General features: G+C 32.0%; 1 protein-coding gene across 1 annotated transcript; it reads left to right on the top strand.

Annotated features, from left to right (window-relative positions):
- Positions 1-2,743: 2,743 nt before the first annotated feature.
- LOC131146917 (pathogen-related protein-like) lies at positions 2,744-5,092 on the top strand. Its single transcript, XM_058096765.1, has 4 exons — positions 2,744-2,914; positions 3,164-3,296; positions 4,478-4,779; positions 4,923-5,092. The coding sequence occupies exons 1-4, from the start codon at positions 2,777-2,779 to the stop codon at positions 5,064-5,066; spliced, it is 717 nt and encodes a 238-aa protein (XP_057952748.1). The 5' UTR covers positions 2,744-2,776; the 3' UTR covers positions 5,067-5,092.
- The last annotated feature ends 13,816 nt before the right edge of the window (positions 5,093-18,908 follow it).

The following is an 18,908-nucleotide window of genomic DNA, read 5'->3' as shown; positions in this document are numbered from 1 at the left end:
CAAATTCAAACAAATGTTAGGAATATGCTTCACATCTTTAAGAATTAAACTCGTGCCATTATTTGTCTTCAAATACACATTCCCAATTCCAATGACTTTAACCAAGCCATCATTTCCCATTATTATTGTTCCAAAGTCACCAGATCTACAGGATGTAAAGAAATCCTTCTGAGATGCAGCATGAATGGAGGCACCATTATCAATCACCCAACTAGTCTCATGATATGCAATATTTATCATCTCATCATCATAAACAATGAGGAATTCTGCAGGAGTGGTAGTAGCAACTCTATCATCACCATCTTTGTCATCTCCATTCTTCATTCCCTTCCCTTTCTCATTCTTGTTTTCTTTCTTCAATTGCCTACAATATTTCTTGATGTGTCCCTTTTTCTTGCAATGATGACACTCAACATTTGCAAACTTGTTGGACTTACTTCTGCTGTTATCTCTGTTCTTCGAACCTTTGCTCTTACTTCTCCCCCTCTTTTCTATAACCAAGATCTTTGACTGTGAAGAGAATCTCTGTGTTTTTCTTCTCATCTCTTCATTTAATAACAACTCTTGGGCATATCCATTGTGATTACACCTTCTGGAGCGAAGTTAGACAATGAAGTTCTGAGTGTCTCCCACGAGTCCAGTAATGAAACAAGCAACTATAACCCTTGTATCTCATCATCAAACTTAATACCCATTCTAGCCAACTGATTAATAATTCCTTGGAATATATTCAGGTGATCAGATAAAGGAGTCCCGTCCTAGTACCTCAAAGCCATCATTTGTTTAATCAGAAACAACTTATTATTTCCAGTCTTTCTAGCACATAACTGTTCAAACTTACTCCATAGAGAATGTGCATTTGTCTCTCCACTAATATGGTTTAAAATATTATTATCTACCCACTGTCTGATATACCCACACACCTATCGATGTAACAAAGTCCATTTCACATCAGACTTTTTTTCTGGTTTTTCAATACTAAATACCGGTAGGTAATAATCTTTCACATAAAGAAGATCCTACATTTTTCCTTTCCATATGTGATAATTTGAACCATTGAGATTAATCATTCTACTCGTATTTGCTTCCATAACTCAAACTACCAACCTGACAATCTATTAACTTGGCTCTGATACCACTTTGTTGGGAGAGATATCAACAAACAATCACAGCAGAATAATTCTTCTCCCTATATGCAAGCAAACATAGTGTATCTCTACTTTTATACGTGCTGAAAATAATAAGAAAAATAATCAATCACACCAAGTCACAAGAACACAAGCAATTTTTTACATGGAAAACTTTTCCAGTGTGAGGAAGAAAAACTACATTATAATATTAAGGAATAAACATTCGAATGATAAAATTTTGGATTAATTATTCCTTGTGTATTCCCCCTATCCTTTCTCACTTTTCTTCAAAATCAAATATGAAAGTGTAGATTATTTATATTTTAAAATGGGTTTGATTCGTTTTAACTCATAAGCAACTTAGTTACTACCTTGGATGGACTCATTCAGAGTTGGATTAGGATTATTTATAGCCTTGTTTAACAAGGTTGAATTAGACTTGTTAATTATAATGAACTTAAAAGGATAGCTTGTTTGTACATAAACTTATTTAACAACCTAAATTTAATGATACGGTACCTTTTGTCTCATAAAACTATTAATAGCCTTTTGCTTCGTACAATGATAGACTCTAAAGAGCCAAACTATTAATGAGCATTTCTATAGTTTGGCTTAGGTAAGGACAAGGACATCCAAGTTTAATTTAAGTAATGAATTTTTGAATTGAGAAAGTTTGACTAGGCTCGGCTCAAAAATCCAAGATCTTACCACCTACAAGGGTTTTTCTTTTTTTAAAGAGTTAATGACACCTTAATTGACTTTATTAATTATCAATGCTATGCATCAAGACATAGTAGAGGAATTAAGGGTTTTTTTCTTTTAAAAAAAAAAACTCAAAATAAGTTTATATTGCTCGCACTGTTCTTCATTTGTCTACATAAAACTATTAAGCAATGTCCATAATTGTTCCTAATCAAAACCTGACTCTACTAAATCCTTGATCAATAGAAAACTATATCATAAATAACTTGAAAGATCCATTTGGAAAAAAAAAATTGTGTGAGAAAAGAAAAAAAAAGTTAAAAACTATTTTCTATTGTATCTTTCTATCAAATATTATTAAAAGTGAAACTATTCTAATGTGTTTAAAACATTAAAATATATATTAATCATGAGTAGAACTAAATTTTTGTTCATTGAATTGTTATGCATTATGATTCTTTTAAATGTTTTAAAATTTTTTGGATAACCAAATATACATATACCAAAAAAAAAAATACTAAAAGAAAGATTCCTTCATATTTTCTTTTCCTTTTTTAATATTGTGCAAGTTTCAAAACGCCATCTCTCATGAACTTGCACATTAAATCTCTATTTCCTAAGATCATCCCTCACCCAGATAACAAGGAAATCAGCCTCCAACCCTCTCCTTCCTTCCCAAATCCCAATGGGCAGAATCAAAACCCATCCCACAAAACTAAAATATTTAAACCCCCACTTGAGTCCTTGACCAATATGAACAGAAGGCTTCTAAGAACATGAATGGAAATTTCCATTGCTTCACCTAACACAAATGAACTACTTAAACTAATCTAAGAAGGGTCATCTAGTCCGATTGAGTTAGGCCATTTCCACTTCTATATAATCCCATCGCTGTGAAATTTCTTCTTTGTGATTCCCAAATCTGTCCCCTGAAATTCGTTAAGATGGCTTCTGCGGAGGGTGGGGCAGATAAGTATCGTTCTTACTTGCAGGGTGAAGGAGAGAAGAACACCCAGTGGAGGTTTGGTGCTCCTCCTAACTATGATGCTGTCAACAAGCTCTTTGAAGAAGGCAGGACTATGGTAATTATATATGGAAATTTTGATTATGGGTTTCATTTTTTTTATGTATACGACATGCAATGCTAAATTTTATGAGCTTATGATCATTACGGGTTCACGTGACAGTAAGAGATTAATGAATACAAAGGTATATCTGCACCTTTCTTAGTCTTATCTATTATTACAAAAGCCTGTAATGATCATGGATTGAAATAGAAAGCTTTATTTTGAAAACTAAATCTCTCTTGATGTGCGAGTAATAATTAATAGGTATGGCCTCCGGGGTCACTTGAAGAAAAAGTGCAGAACCTTGTGAAGACATGGGAGATGGAGCTTTTCCACAAGACCTCCTTTGACCAGTATAAATCATTTGAACCAAACAAGTATACCTTCAGCTTAAATGGTGATTACCAATTCTTGCTACCTTCTTCTCATCTTTTATTTATTTATTAAAAGTAAATTTAGGGGCATTTGACTTTCGAGGTAATGAATACTTGTGTTTAATTAGGAATATTATGACAAACTTAGGAACATCTTGAATTCTCCAAGAAAGTAACAACATAGGATGACCAATATAACTATTTAAAACCTTAAGCGATCTTCAACTCTTAATTGAATCAAATTTACAAGACCGAAATATTCTTATCATTTATTTCTGTGGGAAAACAAATTTTTTTCTTGTTATTATTATTATTATTATTAGATTTTCTAATTATTATTTAATAATAATTATCGTTATATTTTTCATTATTGTATTCAAATCATTCATTTTATAAGTAATTTTAATTAAATTTAAAATAACAATATCATGTAAATTTAAAATAAAAGTAAAAAGACTCATAAATTTATATTATTTTACAAAAAATTATGAAGAACATTTGAAAATTTTTCTACTCTTTTTAATTATCACAAACAAAAAATTATCATTAAAAAATCAATTTTGAAATATATTAATTAACTAAAATAATTATAATGATTTTTCTTTGTATTATTATATTTTTTATTTGTATAATTTTTGTATTTTTATAATTTCAATCATGTTTTTTTAATTATTATTATATTCAATGACAAAAAAAAATTGTTCAATCAATTTTTTAAATCATTATAAATTTAAAATATTAACCAGTCATGTTATTAATTTTAAATTTTTAATATTTATTTCTAATTTTTAATTTCTTTTCTTGTTCTCGTTCTCATAATTTTTTAGAGTAATATTAATTATTAAACGTCCCTCGGTTCATCATAAATTTTTCCTGTTTAAACTCTTATGATTCGTTTGGATCAAGAATTTTATTCGAGAAAAGGAAAGGGAAAGTAGGAGGAAAAATATTTTTCCTCTTTTTTTTCCCTTCTATGTTGAATACTATTAAAAATGAAAATTTATTTTAATATGTTTGAAAATATGAAAAAGTTAAATATTTATAATCAAAATAATCAAAATTTTGTTCATAAATTTATTTTATTTATTTTATTTTTCTTAATAACTAACGATAAAAATGAAAAATTATTTCATATTTTTCTTTTCGACCTTAATTATATGCGAGAAAAATTATTAGTCTTTTCGAGATATGTTACACACTGCAGGAAGGGAAGCGTTGAGCTTGGAAGAGAAGCGTAAGCTGGGGGGAGGCTACAACGCCATGTTGCAGACCTCCTTGCCGGAGAAGTACCGCTGCTACGACCCCGCCGCCCACACCGCCGACTCCTCTCACCGTGCGTTCACCACCACATTCCCTCGCGGTTTTGCGCTCGAGATTCTGCAAGTCTACTCCGGGCCGCCGCTCATCGTCTTCAAGTTCAGGCACTGGGGCTTCATGGAGGGTCCTTTTTTGGGGCATCCCCCCACCGGCGAAATGGTCCAACTCTTCGGAATCGGCATTTTTCAGGCATCCTTCCTTCTATTTACTTCTTCTTCCTCAATAATTTCAAGAGTATTTCTTAATTTCGTGTACAAGATTGATGCTCTTATACGGCCTAATTAATTGGTATTTCTTGTTGTGCGTGGGTGTTGAAATTAATTAATTTGCAGGTGGATGAAGATATGAAGGTGGTGAAGGTAGAGTTCTTTTTCGACCGGGGAGAACTGCTCGGTGGTCTTGCGAAGGCCGCCGGATCCGGCGGCGCCGTTGATGATCTACCTTCAAGCTGTCCCTTCCTTAGGAACACTGGGTAGTCAATGACTCATAATGTTGTATTGGAATAATAAATTTGAGAATTGGAAGTGCATTTAGATTTCGTGAATTTGAACAAAAAATCGCACGCTTTTGTACTTTTGTTTTAGATGGGTTAATTTCATGAGAATTTTAAATTGAGCATTTTTAAAAATTTTGTTCTTGGAAATTAATGAGTAAAAAAAGAATTTAGTAATAGGGGTGTACAAAAATTACCCAAAAAATGAAAAATGGGTTAGCCGAATCGAAACACATCTCAATTTGGTCTTCTGGTTTACGGTTTTAAAATTTAAAAACATTTCGATTTTGGTTCCAGTGTTCGATTTTGTTAACAACTGAACTGAATGAAATCAATTACAGCCCTATTTAGTATAAATGGATGTGACTTTGATTGGATAAACTTTGTTCCATGGGAGGCTTTGGCTCGACGACATAGTGTTTTAGACCTTTTAAAATGACAAGTTTTCCTCTATTGAATTGAATTGTGTTGTATAGAAGAATGAAACAAATAAAGAGAAATGCACAAAACAGAAATAGTATATTTATGTTTTGAATAATTTATTTTGAAATAATAGAAACTAATATCTTGTGAAATTTGATGAAAAGATAGTAAATTTTTAAAAAATTTAAAAATTTTAGGAATCTCTCTTGAGATTTCAAGAATTTCAAGGGCATTCATGAAATTTGTCAAAAAAATACAAATATTTTCTTGTGTTTTGCAAAAAAAATAAATTGTTTAAGTGGATGTTTATATCTTTTTGACAAATTTTAAAGAAAATTTGTGATATTTTTAAAATTTCTAATAATGTAAATTGAATTTTTGAAATCTTAGAGGGAGGTTAATATTTTTTGTTATTTATTTTACCAATATTTTAACATATAAAATAAAAAAAATTAAAATTAATCGACATGATTAATCTACATGGCCTTGGTGTGAGGGGTATAGTGAAGCATTCAAATAACTTTCTTACATACACACAAAAGTTATTAGATTTTTTATTTCAGAATTGCTTCAGTGAGGTCCAAGCCAAACTAATAAGAATTTATAATATAATGCAGCATTTGGGAGTATAAATTTTGAATTTTGGATATGATTTTGAATAGATTTGAATAAAGTTTAATACGATTCTATATTATATTTTATTCAAATTCAATACAAGTCAAAATTCAAGGTTATGCGAACATAAGGTAAGAGTAAAGGGAACAATTGCTTGTGTAATCATATAAAAGATTTTGAAGAGAATGATTATTTGCTCACTTTTATATAGGTAATAATTATTTCGAATAATATTGTAAATGAGTTTATTATTTAACAAATCAAACATATGAAACTAGTCAAGAATTTAATTGTTTGTGATGCATCTTTCTTTTAGTGAATGTGATGAAAATATTAAGAACTCTAATTTGCAAAAAAGTTTTACTTTTTGTAATTAAACTACTTCTAGAAGCATAAAAGGAAAAACTTGGTAGACCCCAAGTGACAAAAATCATAATGTCAAATATGCTCTCAATATGTCTTCATAAAAAAATAAAAGTCCAAATAAGTCCCAAAATCCAAAATTGAATGTGTACCCCTTTCCATCTTCACTCCTATCTCTTGAATTTTAGACTATTCAAATTTCCTCTTTGAGCCTTCACTCATGTCTAATGAATTTTTTACTATTCAAATTTCTTCATTCCCGTCTCAAATTATGTCTACTTAAATCCCAAGAGGTAATCTTTCTTTTCCTCCCCTGCTAGACTCCCACCTCACGTTTTGAACCTTCATTGGGGCTCACTCCATCATCGACCCTTATGGTGCTTATGCATGTCACCATCTTGCATTTCACCCAAGCAGTCGCTGATAGCCTTGAGCTTCCTAGAATCACGTTATTGACAAGTAGTGCCTCCTCCATCATGGGTTTTGCGACGATTCCAATTCTATGAGATAAAACTTACCTCTCAGTGAAAGGTGCTTATGTTTTTCCTCTGAAAATGGGTTACTTTGGTTGCTTATGAGAGCACATAAACTTCAATTTTAGATTTTAAATTTACATTTATGTCAACTTCAAAACATTCAACAAAATTCAAGTTTCCCAACATAAGATACGTCTTTTGACGGATAATTCATCATATATTTTACCTATAAATTAAATTTTATAATATATATATATATAACACATATACTATTAAATTTAGAATATGTTACTTAATAATATAAAGATAATAACATTACAAAAGCTCAAGTAGGCTTACGGCAAAATTGAAACTTAACTCATTGACTTAGTTATCAAAATGTTTGGTGCCTTTGGAACCAAATTGGAGAAATGGTACATGACTACCAAAATAAATAAATAAAAATAATGAAATTAACGATACAACCCACTTTAATTAATTAATTACTTCCTTGTCTAATTAAGCATGGTGGTTTGATTTTTTCTTTGTTTTAATTTAATTAAATATATATTAATTGTAACGCTCCAAACTCGAAAACATGATCTGGTGTGTTATACCTTAATAAACCGTGTTTCGTGGCGCCTCGAACTCGCCTGGTGGGACCCGAGTGCCACGTCATCCATTCATTTACCTGATACTTGACATTCTATTATCATTTACGTAGTAGAAAGTGTAAATATAATCCTCCAACAATAAAATACCATAGTTTCTAACTATAACATCTCAAATAATCCACCCATCAACCTGCATCTACATATATATATATATATATATATATATATATATATATATATGTATATCTCCAAAAACATAATCTACAACTTCCAGTATTCACAACTCAGAAGATTTAAAAAGTAAAACATAAAACATAAAAACTTAATACAACTTAAAAATATCATCAAGCTTGTGCCCTTTCTTTCTAACTCAAAAATACTATAACAGCCTCGAGCTCTCTAAGTTCAGTCACGTGGAGGTCCTGAAAAAAATGAATTTGTATTCGGGTGAGACACATCTCATTAAGGGAAGAAACAATATATTAAATCAGCGTGTGACCAACATGAGGTTTGTAAATAACATATGTATATGTGTTCATCATTTGCATTTAATCACAATTTCTAAAATCCTTTCTTGAGCTTGATCAAACACATGCAAGGTATTTTACCAACGAGATTTCATAAGGATTGGGGTGATTACCCATCTATACAAGTAACACCTTTCTGTTCTAATACTTTAGGCAACCAATGGTCATAGCTGAAGCATATCAAGGAATTTACCTTACTCAGTAAACCCTTAGGTGAAAAAGTAATCTCGTACTCACACAGTTCATACAAAAGTTTACTAGTGAAGGCTCCCGAGAATAAGAAAATTTACCCGCCCATACAAGTAATTTCCCTTTGCCCTAATATGCTATGCAACCTACTGCTACATCTGATACCTACTAGGGCACTCCCCTTTCTCAACAAGCCCTCGAGCGAAGAATTCGCCCGCCCATAACACGTACCATGTTATACTAGCATACATACCGATACTACTATAATACATTATTATGTCTGTCATTATTTTATATCTCTCATCCGTTCATGTTATTAACTTTGACATTTGATAGCATTCTGCTTAATTTTCACACAATTTTTTTTTTTCCTTTTATAATAAAACCAATATAGTAAATCCAAAAAATCATAATCAACCTGAACCCGTGAGGTACCAGGAATACATCAGAAAATAGCACGGAAGCCTAAGCAGTAGGAAACATAAATCATACACATCATGTAATACAATGTACCCAACATCACTCATCACAATACCAGAGTTACTACATCCATTGTATTTACATATACACAATACACAACGCAAAAGATGTCCTGGGGTCACTTCTCAAAAGTCCATCTGACCCTATCAAAGTACTTACCCTTTAAAAAGGGCATATCAGCAATAACTACCTCAGTAGAGCTTTATCCGCTCTCCTATAAGGGGCTCCTGAAACGATCATGTAATTTAAGGTGAGACACCTCTCAGTAAGGGAAATAAACTAATACTAGTGTGTGGCAACATGAGTTTATCTGTGTTATACATAAAAGCATATATATATAATCATATTTAGTAAATATGTCTGTATCATTTTTGGGAAAAACATGTAGAATCATAGCATGACAAAACATAATGGATTTTCATAGCATAATTCATCTAACATAATAATAATATGAAACAACTCTGGTAGGTTAACTAGCTGTTGTCATGTATTACCCACACATGATAGGTTGTATGGCCAAGTCAAAAATACAGTTTATAAGTCCGATGGGTCTACTAGACCTGATCCGTACACCAGGGGCGTCCACACTTCTTAAAACCACATCGACTATCAGTCCTCACACTACTCCATATAGCAGCGTTAACACAATATCATGATGATCATGAACACATAGCAACGGTTTTGTACAAGTGCTAGCCTAAACCAAGCCAACCAGGTTCTGATAACATATAGCATATGTTAATATGCTACCCTACATGGATATTTCATACTAATATTTACCAAGTTAATATCATCACATCATTTTGCATATATATATATATATACATTATGAAAATCATCAGCCCGTATGCCAGCATTTCATATTTTTACCATAGCTCCGTTCGTACGTCAGCAAATCATATCCATAGTTTTGCCCATATGCCGGCAAAACATATCCATAAGTCGGCCTGTACGTCGGTAAAACATATCCATAGCTTGGTCTGTATGGCAACAAATCATATTCATAGCTCAGCCCGTACACCGGCAAATCATATAAAATTCTTGGCCCGTATGCCGATTTTTCATTATAAAAATCCATAATATTATCATGTTCCCAGAAAAATAGTAATTCATCATAATTTCTACTCATACCACACAAAATAGGTATTATGTATATTCGGAACATATCATCATTTTTAGCATTATTTCCCAACATAATACTCATATATATATATATATATATATATATTTATATACATATATTTTCATATAATCAAATGCTATACAATTTTACTCATAATTTTCATAAAACAACTAGTTTAGTTTATCCCCTTACCTGATTCTTGAGAAGCCCTTAAAATAAACAGTCCTGCACTCGCAAGGTTTCCCATTCAACACCCTAAAAATGATATTTCTCAAAACTAAACTTCAGTATTTTTACGCGTACTACGCTTTCTACAACTATTGTAAAGTCAAAAACTAAGTAGAAATCCTTACCCTGGATTGGGATGAATTTCAAACTCGTCCCATCGACGATCCACTCCAATAGATTTGCAGAGAACTTCCCAAGGAGTGTTGTGGTGGCCTCGGATTGTCGAACAGGCAAAAGATCGGCTCGAAATTCTAGAGAGAAGGAGGAAAAATCGAAAGGAGAGAGAGAGAGAGAGAGAGAGAGAGAGAATTCCTGCAACCAAAAATGGCTGAAAAATTGCTTTTAGGGCTACTTATACTATGACCTTCGTCGATGAGCTACGTCACCTCGTCAACGAGTTCTAGAAGGCAACTCGTCGACAAACTCTCCCCTTCGTCGACGAAATTCAGAGTCGCCCAAATATTCTCTTGATATCTTCTCGTCAATGAAGCGCACCCTCGTCGACTAGCCCAAAGTGCCACGTCATCGACGAACGCGATTGTTGCCGCCTCTTTATTATTATTAAAATACCATTATTCTTTGGGTTATTACAATTACACTTTATGTGGCTTTTTCCCATTTTACACTATTCATATTTCATATTTCATTTCCATTTCATTTCATTCTTTCATTTCATTCTTTTCATTTCATTTCATGTATTCGTATTACAGCTCCTTTTAACTGTAATCAGTTAGTCGTACTACAACCCCTTTTAGTTGTACATCAGTTAGCCGTACTACAACTCTTTTTAGCTATACATCAGTTAGTCCACATAAATATGCGCTAAATTTGCTACTACAACTCCTTTTAGCTGTCACCAGTTAGTCTACAACTCCCTTCAATTGTTCATCATTTACAGGGTTACATTAACGATCACATGCAACATAATTCATATAACATTTTCATTCTCATTGCATTCCTTGTATAACCTGCATCTCATACATATAACATAATTCAGCACAAAATTTCCATTTTACTAATGCCACACAATTTAGCAATATATTTCAAACATTTTCTGTAAAATAAGCTAACCCTTATTTATCATTCTTATACTGAAAATATACCTTTAATTTCTTACAAAATTAACGTGAAAAATTTTTCTCTTTCATCAGTCCATTTTCACAAATACATATCTAATAAAACCCTTAGGCTCTTAAATCATAATTTAAAAGGTTGACATTTTAAACCCATATAAAAACATATACATATATTCGTAACATAATCAATTTATCCATTTAATTCATAAAAATTTGGTTAATATATATTCCCCCTTACCTGTTTTCTTGAACTATGCTAGTAGGAACCCTAGAAGATGTCTGTGGCGCTCACCTGAATCCTAAATCAAAAACCCTAGTTTAATCAGATAAGCCCTAAATAATCTACTATTTCTACATTTTCTCAACCTATAAACCTCAAATAATCATTTAAAACCCCTAAAACTAAGAATCTTAACTCTTACCTCAACTTTCGAGCGTTTCTTGAAAAGCACAATTTAGAAATCTACTCCGCTAGATGTGTAGAGAATCTTTCCTAGAACACCGTAACGGTCTCCGTTTGTCGATTCGGGCAGAATCCGGGCTGAATTTGAAGAGAGAAGGGAGAGAGGATGTTTTAGAGAGAGAAAGAAATAAAGGAAAATGAATTCGTCAATGAATCATAGAAGGAACTTATTCGTTGACGAAAGAATGCGTTAAACTTAAAATCCAAAATTCACTCACTCGGGATCTCTTCGTCAATGAGGGACTGAACTTCGTCAACGATCCTAGAAGAACACTCGTCGACGAGAATAGAGCATTCATCGACGAGGTCTGCTATTCTTCTTATTTTAAATCTTCCTTCTTCCTTTATTCTTTATTTATCTATCCCATTTATTATTTTCCCTAGTTATTTAATCATTATAATTTTTTGGGTTGTTACATTCTCCCCTCCTTTAGAAAATTTCATTCTCAAAATTTCTTTAATGATTCATTTCTACATTCCACTACATCACATACAATTCAGCATTATCACTAGATAAACTTTTACATCATCTATAATTAAGTAAAATCATCATATAAACTTCCCAATTATACATAGCCAAATTAAATCATTATTATCTTAATTATAAACTCATACCTGCCCCCTTGGCAATATCTGCCTCAGTCGGGATCAACGAGTACACTCGTGCTGGTCCACCTCTACCTAGAGGTAATTAATGGTTTCCCCCGATACCATAACCTCTGAAATCAACTAGCGAACCTCATACCACACATTTCCATATACTCTAATTTAAATATCAAATACCCAACTTGACCACAAACCATTAAATCACATCACCTAAATTATTTTCCTTCAAAGATTTTTTTTTTCTACACAAATAAACCAACCTAACCTTCGAGTTCAAATCTCAAGTTCTAATTTCTTTACTCGGAAACATCACAATCGATGGATTTACCATGATTTTCTAAAGTTAGTTACTTCTTCAAAAAGACATAGAAGACCATCAAGGGATTTCTACCCCCAAGCTTACGAAACACAACTCAGAATTCCTAATGGTCTATTAATCTATCCATTCCTATCCTTATCACAACTCAATCCTATACTCTGGAATTAATCCATTCTAGAGTCTGCATAACCCAAAACCTAATGCTCTGATACCAAATTGTAACGTCCTGAACCCGAAAACCTAGTCTGGTGCGTTATGCCTGAATAAACCGTGCTTTGTGACGCCCTGAACCCAACTGGTGGGACCTGGGTGCCACGTTATCCATTCATTTACCTGATACCTGACATTTTTATTATCATTTACGCAGCCAAAAACATAAATATAATTCTCTAGCAAAAAAATACCAGAGTTTCTAACTATAACATCCCAAATAATCCATCCATCAACCTGCATCTACATAAATATTATAATACAACTTAAAAATATCATCAAGCTTATACCCTTTCTTTCTAACTCAAAAATACTATAACAACCCCAAGCTCTCTAAGCTTGATCACGTGGAAGTCCTGAAAAAGATGAGTTTGTATTCGTATGAGACACATCTCAATAAGGGAAGAAACAATATATTAAATCAGTGTGTGGCCAACATGAAGTTTGTAAATAACATATGTCTATGCATTCATCATTTGCATTTAATCATAATTTCTAAAATTCTTTTTTGAGCCTAATCAAACACATGCAAGGTATTTTACCACCGAGATTTCCTAAGGATTGGGGTAATTACTCGTCCATACAAGCAGCACTCCTCTGCTCTGATACTTTAGGCAACCAATGGTCACAGCTGAAGCATATCAAAGCACTTACCTTACTTAGCAAGCCCTCAGGTGAAAAGTAATATCGTACTCACAAATTTATACAAAGGTTTACTAATGAAGGCTCTTAAGAATAAGGAAATTTATCCGCACATACAAGTAATTTTCCTCTGCCCTAATACGTTATGCAACCTATTGTTACTGTAACACCCCGAACCCTTAAACTCAGGTCCGGCACGTTATACCTGATAAAATTCCTGATAATTCATACTTCATAGTATACGCAGCGGAAAACATAATTGCAATCTTTCAAAAAATATAATATTAGAGTTTTCTACATCCATCTACACACCATAATAAATCATGCATCCACCTGTATTCCCATATATACACATATCTCCCAAAATTATTTAGTATTCACAATACCAGTATGTTTCACAACCATTCATAATATCTAGAAGATTTAAAACATAAAACATAAATTTTATACATCCCAAAATTAACATAGAAATATACCCTTTTATTTTTCTATTTCCCAATAATGCTATAAAAACCTCGAGCTCTCAAAGCTCGATCTCGAGGAAATCCTAACAAAGATAAATTCATATTCGGGCGAGACTCATCTCAGTAAAGGAATAAACAATATATTAAAACAGTGCGTGGCCAACATGAGTTTATAATCAACATAATATTTAACATTTACAAATTTTAATATAATTTTTGAAATCATTTTCTGAACCTACCAATCACATGCAAAGGTTTAACCTACAAGATTACCCAAGGATAGGGGTGATTACCTACCCATACAAGTAGCACCTCTCTGTTATGATATTAGGCAACCCTAAGGTCATAACTAAAGCATACCAGGGCACTCACCTTTCTCAGTAAGCCCTTAAGTGATAAATTGATCTCGTACTCACAATTCAACAATAGCTTACCCGCAAAGGCCCTAAGGATAGGGAAATCCACCTGCCCATACAAGTAGGTTCCCTCTGCCCTAGTATGTTATGCAGCTACTGTCACATCTAAAGCCACTAGTGCACTCGCCTTTCTCAATAAACCCTCAGGCGAAGAGTTTGCCTTGCCCAATCGTAACATGTTCTATATACATAGATACTTCTAATATCATAATACATTATTCCTTCTATTAATATTCATTCATACGCATCTATTCATGTTCTCAACTTTGACATTTCATAACGTCTCACTTTATATGACTTTTTCCCATTTTGCATTGTTCACATATCACATTTCATTTCCATTTCGTTCTTTTCCACTTCATTTTCATTTCATACTCATTTTTATTTTAATTCATAAATATTCGACATCTTTTCAGCCGTGATTGGTTAGCTTTGGCATCCTTTAAGCCGTGGTCAGCATCTTTTCAGCCGTGATTGGTTAACTTTGACATCCTTTCAGCCGTGGTTGGCATCTTTTCAACCGCGATTGGTTAGCTTCGACATCCTTTCAGCCGTGGTCGGCATCTTTTCAGTCTTGGTTGGTTAGCTTCGGTATCCTTTCATCCGTGGTCAACATCTTTTCAACCGTGGTTGGTTAGATTCAGCATCCTTTCAGCCGTGGTTGTTTCCATGATTGCATTAACACTCACATGCAGCATATTTCATATATCATTTTCATACTCAATTCATTTTTTGGTATATCTTGCATCTCATATATATAACATAATTTCACACAAAATTTTATTTTACTCATGCCACACAATTTAGCAGTAAAATTCATATATATGTATTCCCCATAAAATAAGTCGACCTGCATTTAACATTCATATTCTAGGAAAAATACCTTTAATTTCTTACATAATTATCCTAAAAATATTTTCCACTTCCAGCAGTTCATTTTCGCATATACATATCTAATAAATAACCCTAAACTCCGAAAAACATAATTTAAATGGTTGGCATTGCAAACCCATACTGAAACATATACATGTATATATAACACTATTTATTTTCTATTAAATTCATACAAATTCGGATTTAATATATATATTTTCTCTTACCTGATTTCTTGAACTACGCCAATAAGGACAAAAAAAAAAATGTCTGCGGCGCTCACCCGGACCTTGAAATTAAAAATTCTAGTTCAATGTAATTAATCCTGAATAAAATATTATTTTAATATTTCCTAAACTTATAAATTCTAAATAAATAAATATACCCTTAAATATAACTAAATTACCAAATTTCTCAAATCTCACTCTTGCCTTAGAGTGAGGCATAGAAAACCCAAATTGGAACTTTACTTATGTCAAAATGACGACGATCACGACTAGAACCCAATGGTGGTGCCTGATCGTTGATTTAACAACAAATTTAATAAGAAATTGAGAAATTAGGAAAAAACTGTCTTACCCCAGGAATAGTGTCTACGTTGCTCCTACGACAAATCTGCTACAATAAAAATGTCAGTAACGGAGTTAGGAATCCAATGGCACCTTCCGTTTTCCAATCGATCGAATATCTATCGAGAAATGAGGGGAGAGAGAGAGGCGGAGACATAGAGTGTACTCTGCGCTTTGGATAGATCCAGAGTTCTTCTTCTTCTTTATACTTACTTTACATATAATATAATAATAATATATTTTATTATATATATATATATGTATATCATATTATTGATTTAATATATCAGATTTAATAATACTTAATTAATTAATTAATTAATTCATAATAATAATATTTTAAATTTTATTTATTTAATTAATTCAATAATGATTAATTAATTAATTAATTAATAATTAGTCTTAATTTTTTTCATACTATTTTTTATATTTTTTATTTAATACGTTAATTTAATAATGTTTAACTAATTAATTGATTAATAATTTTAATTAATTAATTTTTTTTCTCGGGTTATTACAATTACATCTAATACCTAATAGGGCACTCGCCTTTCTCAGTAAGCCCTCGGGTGAAAAGTTTGCCCCGCTCATAACACGTACCATGTTATACTAGCATACATACTGATATGACTGTAATACATTATTCTATCTGTCATTATTCTGTATCTCTTATCTGTTCATGTTCTTAACTTTGACATTTCATAGCATTACACTTTACGTGACTCTTTCCCATTTTACATTGTTCACATTTCACATTTCATTTCCATTTCATTTCATTCTTTTCATTTCATTTCATGCATTCGTATTACAACTCCTTTTAGCTGTACATCAGTTAGTCCACATAGATATGCGCTAAATCTACTACTACAACTCCTTTTAACTGTCATCAGTTAGTTTACAGCTCCTTTCAGCTGTTCATCATTTACATGGTTACATTAACAATCACATGCAACATAGTTCATATAACATTTTCATTCTCATTGCATTCCTTGTATAACTCGTGTCTCATACATATAACATAATTCAGCACATAATTTCCATTTTACTAATGTCACACAATTTAACAATATATTTCAAACATTTTTTGTAAATAAGTCAACCCTCATTTATCATTCTTATACTGAAAATATATCTTTAATTTATTACACAATTAACCTGAAAAACCTTTCTCTTTCATCAGTCAATTTTTAAAAATGCATATATAATAAAACAGCCGTAGGCGCAGAAATCATAATTTAAATAGTTGACATTTTAAATCTATACAAAAATATATACATATATTCATAACATAATCCATTTATCCATTTAATTCATAAAAATATAGTTTAATATATATTCCCCCTTACCTGCTTTCTTGAACTACTCCAATAGTAACCTTAGAAGATGTCTGTGACGCTCACTCAAATTCTGAATCAAAAACCCTAGTTTAATTAGATAAGCCCCAAATAATCTACTATTTCTACATTTTCTCAACCTATAAACTTCAAATAACCATTTAAAACTCAAAAACTAAGAATCTTAACCCTTACTTCAACTTTGGAGCGTTTCCCGAAAAGTCCAATTTAGAAATCTGTTCCGCTAGATGTGTAGAGAATTTTTCCTAGAACACCGTAGCGGTCTCCGTTTGTCGATTCAGGCTGAATCCGGGTTGGATTTGAAGAGATAAGGGAGAGAGGACGTTTTAAAGAGAGAAAGAAATGAAGGAAAATGAATTCTTCACGGAGAAGCAACCTCACTTCATTTTATACCCGCTATTACCACGTGGATTCGTCGACGGAAAGACAGGATTCGTTGACGAATCACAGAAGGAACTTTGTCGACGAGAGAATGCATTCATTGACGAAACTTAAAATACGAATTTCACTCACTCGAGATCTCTTCGTCAATGAGGGACTGAACTTCGTTAACGATCCTAGAAGAATACTCGTCAACGAGAATAGAACATTTGTCGACGAGGTCTGATGTTCTTCTTCTTTTAAATCTTCCTTCTTCCTTTATTCTTTATTTGTCTATTCCATTTATTATTTTCCATAGTTATTTAATCATTATAATTTTTCGGGTTGTTACATTAATGTTATAAAAATACATTTATAAAAGTATTGTTGTTAATTAAAAATAATGTTATTATATTATTTTAATTTATGTAAAATATTTATATGTGAATTAGAAAATTAATAAAATTTTCAATTAAAATTTTAATTACACAATATTAATTTTTTAATTTATAATATATTAATAATAACAATTTATTATTTTACTATGTGTCATGACATATTATTTAGTGGATTCAGCACTGGAAAGGGTATACATTTGTGTGTGTTTGAACTTTGAAGATTTATTTTATAAATAATGTTAAATGCATAATTAGGAATTGTTTGGAAGCACTTATGCAGAAATATATATTTTTTAAGAGTACTGAATTTAATAAGTATTAATGTGATGCCCCGAACCCCCCAAGTGGGGCTCAAGTGCCATATGTTCCATTTACTTGTATCTGATACTTTAACATCAATTATGCAGCGGAAAAATAAACTAAAATCCTTTATAACATACCAAAGTTCTATATATATATATATATATATCCTTTATAACATACCTTGCTAACTTTCTTCTAGATCTCTCCAGATGTCATAAGTTTTGTCATGGTATGCAACACTGTTATGTAACTCCTCATTGAGTGAGTTTAACAACCATGCAACTACCATAGCATTGCAAGTCAGCCAGCCGCTCTCTTTCGAATCTCCTTCTGGTTTTGGTAATTTTCCCTTAACAAATACCAGTTTGTGTTTTGATTGCAGAGCATTGACGACAACTCTCCTCCATGTTGAATAGTTGGTCCCTTTTAGTGGACGAGACACAAATAAGTCACTTAGTCTATCTGAATTGCTCAAATGATAATGAGGTGATTTTTCACTCATGATTTTGGTACAAAAATAAAAAAAACAAAAAAGTTTATTTATTTATTATGGGAAAGAAAACTACACATCTTTCATTAAGAAAATGCCAGCATATATACAATTTCTACATCCTTTGATGTTTACATCTACACTAAAAATTTTTAGAAAATTTTTAAATTCTATTTACGGGAGATTGTGGAGAATCATAGATGATTTTCTTGTTGTAATAATATGAGGATCCCATTCAATTTGGGGTTTGCTATTGTAATAATT

The sequence above is a fragment of the Malania oleifera genome, chromosome 13 (assembly GCF_029873635.1).
Source record: "Malania oleifera isolate guangnan ecotype guangnan chromosome 13, ASM2987363v1, whole genome shotgun sequence".
NCBI lineage: Eukaryota > Viridiplantae > Streptophyta > Magnoliopsida > Santalales > Ximeniaceae > Malania > Malania oleifera.
This window is presented reverse-complemented; position numbering and strand designations above follow the sequence as displayed.

Excerpts from the sequence above, each read along its gene's own strand:
- LOC131146917 (XM_058096765.1), top strand. The coding sequence starts at position 2,777 with ATGGCTTCTGCGGAGGGTGGGGCAGATAAGTATCGTTCTTACTTGCAG. Across the intron at positions 3,297-4,477 it reads GTATACCTTCAGCTTAAATG|GAAGGGAAGCGTTGAGCTTG; the intron begins GTGATTACCAAT and ends TACACACTGCAG. Across the intron at positions 4,780-4,922 it reads TCGGAATCGGCATTTTTCAG|GTGGATGAAGATATGAAGGT; the intron begins GCATCCTTCCTT and ends ATTAATTTGCAG.